Below are 7,913 nucleotides of genomic sequence, written 5' to 3' on the forward strand. Positions count from 1 at the left end.
TGGAACAAGTGCTCTAAACCCAGGGGGATTTCTCCTAATAGCGAAATCAGAGGGGGAGAGATTTCAGGAAAGGGAATAGCCCAATATAAGTTTCTAGAGTAGAATTTACATTTCATCGTGATTTGTATGTTACAATACGCAGACACGTGCACGCGGGAGGGGTTTGGGTGCCAGCGGCCGGGAGTCCCCGCGTCCCGCTCCTTCTGACCGCCGAGAGGTCTACCCGCGGCCGGGAAGGGGGGCCACGGCGTGGAGTTTGGGGAAGTTCATTGCGATACCCCGATTGCCATCCCCTCCCCCGCCCCTCCGGAGCGAGGGAGAAGGGACAGGAGGTGCTGGCTCCTGTTTATTTGTCTAAGGGGAACGGCGGCGTGGGAGGCCGAGGGCCGCCTCGGAGCCCCCCTCGCCATGCGGACGTGCCGTTCGGCGGGCAGGGACACCCGGCCGGCGGGCAGGGACACCCGGCCGGCGGGCCGGGGCGCTGCGGGGCAGGGGCACCGGGGCAGCGCGGCCGCGAACAAAGGCCGGCAGCGGCTCCTGCACGTGTGCGCTGCCGCGGCGGGGCCGGCGGCCTCGGCCGTGCTCAGGCAGGGTCCGGCCGGCCGCTGCTGCCCGGGCTGCCGGGCAGGGAGAAGGGCTCGCTCCGGGCCGGCTCTCGGCGCGTCCCTCGCCGAGGGACGAGGCTGCAGCAGGGTCTGCCTGCGGGACGTCCATGTCCGGCCCCACCGCCCAAAGGTCACCGCGGCTGGTCCGGCTTCTCGCTACGGGCCACATTAGCGGAGCGGCCATTTACTGCCCCGGGATTGCAGCGCGGCCCGGGTTAGCCCATAAAGCCATTCACACTCAACAATGGGGATTTTCCCAACAATTAACAAGAAACAACATAATAAATCCATTTACAAAGCCCTCGCTATTTACTATAAATTAGCCACTCTTTAAGAGACCGGTGCGTAATTTCACACGCTTTACAGCCCCGGCTACATTTTAGACGCAAGAGCAAACAGCCCTGGTGGACCTTCTGCGCTGACCCCGCTCCCCGTCCTCTCCCGGGCCGACTCCGCGGGGGCGGACGGCGAACGGCCCAGCCCGGAGCCCCGGGCCTCCCCCGGCCGCTTCCTGGCCCGGAGCCCGGCATCTGCCCCGAGGGCCCCGCGGAACCACCACGGGCTTGCCCCCTGGCTCGCCCCCAGCGCGGAGCGGGCAGGGCGGGAGGCGGCGGGGCCGCGCCGCGGGAGAGCCCGGGAAGATGGACGCCCCGGCGGACGAGCCGGAGGGGGAGCGGGGTGGGAGCCACGGCCCCGCTTTGAAGAGAGGGAACCCCCGGAGACAGCCGCGCCGCCCCCGCCGCCCGCGGGAGCCGCTCCGGGAGCGGGGAAGCCGGGCCAGGGACCCTGGCCGGGAGCGAGGGAGCCGGCCCGTGGAGCTGGGCCAGGCAGCCGAGGAGGCTCCGCCGCGCTGGGCAAGATGGCGGCCCGAGGAGCGCTATGCCCCGGGCCCGCCGCGCTTGGGCAGCCCCGCCGCTCGGGGGCCCCGGCTACGCTCCCGCATTTTTTTTGACCTCCCTCCTCTCTTTTTATATTTTTTTCTCTCTCTCTCTTTTTTTTTTTTTTTTTTCCTTGTGATTTCCAGGCGGCGAGAGCGCGGTGCGGGAGAGAGGCCGGCGGCGCTCCCGCCGTACTCCCCCCTGTTTACAAACACAGCTGTTGCCGTGTATTTGCAATGCTAGGGGTAAAGCCACCAGCAGCGAGGAGCAAACGAGAGATGGTGCGGGAGAGGGGTCCTCGGCATCTGGAAAGGACAGGGCGCCTTGTTTTTGAAACTGTCAATTCCCTCAACCCCTATTGTGAGCGCCTCATGCAAAACATCTCGGGCCTTTTAAAGCGGGGGCTTGTGAGGCCGCCTAGGAGAGAAAGGGAGAGGGGGAGAGAGAGGGGCCTAGGGCACGGGAAATAATTATATCAGCGCAGTGAAAAAATGCAACGTGTAAGGCCTAAACCCGGCTCGCTGTCCCTTCCCGAAAGGTTTCTGGTCAGGCCGGAGTTGTTAGACCGCGGCTTGGAGGGCCAAGTACCGAGGGAATGGGTAATGTCTGCAAGCGTGACTTCGGGAAGGTAGATCCCAAAGCCTCCCTCCTGGTTTTGCTAGCCAGGGCTTTTCATTTTCAGGCGCTCGCCCTCCTTTTGTGCTTCCAAGCTGACCAAATAGATCCCAGGATGAACCATTACATATTCTTGCCAGCAATCCTCTTAACCATAAAAACCACAATTAACAAGGTTATCCGTGTTTCATGTTCTCTAACATACTGCATATGTAGAATATTTTCCTCCAGATTACCGCCGTGTGTCAAAAATGCCACTTTTTTTACCCTTTTCTGTCTCAACCACTCGCACGTGTGAACAGTGACAAACACAAACATGGTAACATTGCTCTCATTTCTGCAGAAACTTTAATTTATTGGCAACTAAATCTGTTAGAGTAAAAGGGATCAGAGACCATGTAAAAAATCACCATATGAATTGATTAAACAGCAAACTTCATACAACAGCTACCACTATTTTGCATTATTGCTAGTAGTGGCTTTTTAAATAAACAACCAGTAAAGAGATTATCCCACTGTAGTCAAGTAAGGGTAGCTTATAGAACAATCACTTCTTAAAGTAAATTGCTGTAAACGGCAAGTTACATCTTTTAAGGCAATATACCTCATTGCTGAAGGCATTACACGTGTTCCCTTTTTAATGTTCTAGAGAATTAAACAGAGTCCAAAACTTTCTTTTGTCTTCCATCTGGCAGCAGAAATATTCACAATAAATTTCCCAGTGAACTCTATTTGTGGCAAATACCTACAGAGTATAGTCCTTACAGTACATGCACGTCCTCAATTGCTTTTTCCTCTAGAAAATTCTGTTGATTTTTGTGTACACCAGGAATTGGAAAATGGTGGCAATTACTAACACATTGTAAGTTTTATCTCATGTAAACATCACAACAAAATGGTAGCCTTTCTCCCTTAGAAAACCTTGGGGTTTCCTCATTATTAGAACTTACCTTTATGGGAGAAATTAGGTTATTTTTTATATAATTCAATGATAAAATTTTACATGTTTAAGTCTGAAATGATAATGAACTCTGATCGCAATAATAATTACAATGTCATCAGGAACAGTTACCAAACTACCAGAATTGAACAGAATACCCTCCCCCCCCCCCCCCCCCCCTTTTTTTTTTTCTCCTGGTGAGTTATTGTACCTGGCTAATTTCTCCAGCGGTAGTAAAACCACGAATGTCCCTGCTAGTGACTTGTACTAAACTGAGGTGTGCACGTGTGAAAATTATTTGGCTGTTTAACTCCTTGCCGTGTGCTGCTGCCTGGATGGAGGGGAGCCCAGCGGAGCAGCCTGCCGGGGATGCCCGGGGGTGCCTGGAGCTCCCGGGCCGCTGGCAAGGCTGGGCGCCATATTTCACATCCTCAACTCTGCAGAGCCTATTTGGTATAAATTTATGCTTATACCTCCCCCTCCAACCCCCAGCCCCCCATCCCGGATTATTTCAGAACCTGAAAAGGCACCTCTGTAATTTACAATTCCTGGCCAAATCAGCATATCTCTAATTGGAAGTAAACAGGGTCAGGGGACAGAGTTACTTTGAAAGTGATATGTTGTTTAACTGGCAAGGCGAAATTTTAGGTTTCAAGTTTGCATATTGCACTTTTGCGTCTTTTGGCTCTTTTTTTTCCTTTTTTTTTTCTTTCTTTTTATTTTTTTATTTTTTTGGTCAAGGGAAGACCTTTGTCAGGGAGACACAGTTTCTAACAGAGCGGGGGGGCTTTCCTGAGCAGTACACTTTGTACGTACTTACAGTTCTCTGGAAATAAGGCTGTAATCTGTGCAGCTCTAAACACACGAATGTAAACATTCATCTCAGAACAACTTCAGTAAGCAGATTTTTCATGAGCATCGTAATTTCAGCAGAGCGGTTAAGTATGCAATGCACCTTTTGCAATTGGCAGCTTAAAGTGATGTGTGTGCATGTGTGTGTGCGTGTGCATGCAGGGGGGAAGGGTAACTCCACTGAAAGGCAATTGTTTACTCTTTCTAAATATATTTGGCTGCAGGTATTCTTTGACTAGGCCTTTTACAATGAGGGGAAAACTCCGGTGTGGATATAGTAAACAGAGCTGAAATCAGTTAGTGACTGCTTGGAATATTTGGAGACACGAGGGGTTGGGACAGGGCATCACAAAAGGCAGGAATTAAAAAACTGAAACCCAGGCAGTGGATTGCCAGCAGAAATGTTGACTTTGAGTCACACAGTAAACATTACATTGTTGCTTTGTTTTCCTTTTTTGATTTGGGATAAATTATTCTCCCGGGATTGATCGATGAGTGGAATCCTTAAAATTTAATTTGTGAATGATCTAGTATAAATAAAATGCTAATCCAAAGAAAGAAACCAGCAATTATTCATCCTAAACTCTGCTGATTCAGCAACTCAATTATTATTGCCTTTCTCAAGCTGCAAACTTTTCAGGCTGTTTTCAGAGTTGCTGTATCCGTCCTCCCCCCACAAGAGATACCTTCCCCCGTCCTCAGCTCTGCCTCCACCTCGGCCTCCAGCCCTTTTTTTTTTTTTTTTTCCTCCTTCCCTTTCCTTTGCAGAGGTTGGGGGGGAGGGAGTGAAACAGTTAACCTCTTGAAGCGTATTTCCTCCAAATAAAAACAGTGAACTTACAAATGGAGAGGAAACCACGGATAACTCTGCAATAATTCAAAGTGTTTGGAATCAGGATTTTTTTAAAACAGTGTTTTTAATTGAAAATAAAGCTAAAGCATGCTTTTCAACAGTGCAAATTTCCATAATTTTGATTTACTGCTTCCATCATCACAATATATTATACCAGCATGTCTTACCAAGGGCTAGACTCTAGAAGTCTGCCTGTTTGACTATTTTGATATTAAGTGCAAATATAGATAATTGCCTCTGATTGTCACGTGCAGTAAAAATGTTTCTGCTACATAGAGAGGATGGCATGGCAAAAAAACCCACAACAGCAAATTTCAAGAGATGAGGATAGAACCGGGAAGTGTAACATGGTTGAATCGCCTGAGTTTTGTTGCCAAAAAGCTATGAATAACATGGTCTTCTCATTTTGTGTAATCTTTCCACTTACGGCCTCTCATTTCACTTTCTGTGTTGTATTTACTGCTTTGCTATTTCCTCCAGCCAGCATGAGGGGCTGGACCATAAATTGTACTGCTGGCCGGGCAAATATTTTAGTTGCTTTGCAAGTTTGTAAGGGGCATGTTCAGACCACAACTTAAGTATGACATTAGTGGATAGCAGTAACCTTATTTAAGACCTCTGGGTGAAACAAAAAGGCTTCCCAATTGCAAAGAGTGGCTGTACAAGTAAAAAGACACCCTTTTACCAAAAATAGAATTCCACATTTATTTACTGGTTTCAAATGAGGCAGCTTTTCCCAGCACTGGGGTCGCAGGCGGACCCCAGTCTTTTCCAAACCGGAGAAGAAGGAGAAAGTGCAACTGCCCTTCGAAAAAGACACCCCTGCACCCGAAAACAAAGCTCCCGAAAAGTATACTGCTGCCACATTGAATTATAGTGAACCCTTACTGTGCAACCATGTAACTTAACAAAGTTTAACTGAATTAACAGTTAGACTTCCATTTTCAAAATCTAGTGCATAAATTTAATGGCTCATTCTAATATTTATTATTCAACCTTTTGACATTTATTTGCAGCAGTTGAATTGAGGTACTGGTGCATTATTAGCATTTAAACAGTAAAGTGTTCCAGCTCTACCATAATAACTGAGTTTAACTTGAGTCTTTAGCCTGAAGTACTCTGTGGAATGTAACATAATAAAAAAAACCCCAAAAACAAAAACAAAAAACAAAAACAATGCAACAGAACAAACAAACAAACAAAAAAGCCCAAACCAACAACAACCAAAAAAAAGCCCCACCAAGATCCCAAAATAAGGAAAACCCCCCCACTGTTGTAATGGTAAATAAAATAGTAATCCAGATTCTGTCTTCACAATGTGATAAAACAGGATTCCAATAGTGTATAGCATTAATGGGTTTGTACAAACCATGCTGCAGAGTTTAAAAAAAAAAAAAAAGGTAAGAAAGTTAAAGGTGGTTCAAGAAAATATTTTCCAAACTACTTTATTAATTAAATTTCCTGAATTTGTGGCTAGGTGGAAGAGGTATTGCAGAACCGCCCAGCTGCCATTTCCATACAGGATGGGCCTTGTGAGGTGGTTGGGAATCCTTAGTGGTGTTTAAGGAATAAGCTGGCAACAAATCCCCATCATTGCCAATAATTAGTGATGGTGGACAGGGAAAATTTGCCATGAAATTAAATGGCCTTTTCACTGCTGATGCTACATTGCTGGCTACCCTTTTGCGTCTATTGTTAACTGTAAAATCATCCAGTGTTCCTTCATGTGTCTCAATTTTACCTGTAGGACGTGGGCTTCGAGCTGATTTCAAATTTGGTTTGACTGGAGGAGTCTGCAGTACAGGTCGCTTTCCCAAAACCAGTGTCCTGTAATTTTTTCTCACCCTTGCTCCAAATTTATACTCCCCATCCTCAGGTTTTGGAGTACCTAAAGTGCATGAGAGGACCTGACTCTGAGTCAGTGGGTTTAAGGAAGTGGTTTCTTTCTCAGTGCATGCAGAATCTTCCTTGGCTGTTAATAAAGCGTCCTGGTTATTACTCTCAGTCACACTGTAAAACTCATCCTTAGTATCATTGCACTCACACTTTAGCTTATGTGTTGTAAGATCAGGCTCATACTCGTCGTTCGCACTGCTGTCCTCTATTTTGATTTTAATGCTGTGCAGGAATGGCAACGCCTTATTGCCTGTATCAGTGCACTGGAGCTCAGCTGCTGCTGCTGCCCCTGGAGAAGCAGCATCCTCCGCAGGATCAGTTTGTAAAGAGGGCAAATCCGTGGCAAATTCAATACAATGAGGGATTTTGGAATCTTTCTCTGAATTTGCTGCCGCTGATGAAGAATCATTATTTAAGAACCTAGCAGCTATTGTATTGTTATCTGCACGGTGTGTAGTAGTTGCTTGAAGGCATTTCCTTGCCTCTCTGAGTATTCTTTGTTGTGGAAATGCATTGTTTGTCTTTGGGCTAGGTGAAGAGGCCCCCTTTGCAACACAGTTAATTGTTAGGTCAGTACTCTTGGCATTATTGGAAAATTCAGAGTGTGGGAATGTGAGTTCGGATACCCTATCATCTCTTATCTCCGCGAAGCAGCTCCCCAGGCCGCCGGAGCAGCGCAGCGCCGGGGCGGCGGGAGCCCAGCCGGGGCAGCCCCACTCCTCCGGCAGCTCCGGCTTGACTCCGCCGGGAGCGCCGCGGAGGGCGGGCAGCCCGCCGGGCTCCGCCGGGGCCGGGGGCCGGGAGGCGGCGGCGGCCGCCAGATGGTACAAGAAGTTGGCGTGGACCACGCCGGGCGGGCTGCAAAAGCTGGTGCGCCTGAAGCGGATGCTCTGCACCGAAACCTGGCTGGAGACCGAGCTGGAGTCGGAGTCCGAGGTGCTGTCCTCCTCCTCCTCCTCTTCCTCCTCCTCTTCCTCCTCCTCCTCCTCCTCCGAGCTGCCCTCGCTGGAGTCCGAGGCGCCGCTGCCCTCCTCGTCCTCGTCCTCCTCCTCGTCCTCCTCCTCCGAGCTGCCCTCGCTGGAGCTGGAGAGGCTGGAGCCGCAGTCCGAGTCGTGGGCGGCGCGGCCCGAGCAGCAGCTGGACTCCGAGTCGCTGCTGCCGCTCTCGGGGAAGGCGGGCGGCCCGAAGCCGCGGGGCAGAGGCAGCGGCAGCCGCGGGGCGCCGCGGGGCCGGCAGGGCCGGGGCAGGGCCAGGGGCCGGTATAGAACAATCAC

The 7,913-nt window shown here is 49.7% G+C and overlaps 1 protein-coding gene across 1 annotated transcript in view; it reads right to left on the reverse strand.

The window, feature by feature from the left end:
- Positions 1 to 4,796: 4,796 nt before the first annotated feature.
- SKIDA1 (SKI/DACH domain containing 1) overlaps positions 4,797 to 7,913 on the reverse strand; it is an 8,167-nt gene continuing 5,050 nt past the window's right edge. The window contains exon 2 of the mRNA XM_039713086.1: positions 4,797 to 7,900. Within this exon, the coding sequence (XP_039569020.1) occupies positions 6,192 to 7,900 (1,709 nt within the window). The 3' untranslated portion in view covers positions 4,797 to 6,191. The remainder of the gene's footprint in view (positions 7,901 to 7,913) is intronic.

The sequence above is a fragment of the Passer montanus genome, unplaced genomic scaffold, assembly GCF_014805655.1.
Source record: "Passer montanus isolate IOZ18808 unplaced genomic scaffold, ASM1480565v1 scaffold10, whole genome shotgun sequence".
NCBI lineage: Eukaryota > Metazoa > Chordata > Aves > Passeriformes > Passeridae > Passer > Passer montanus.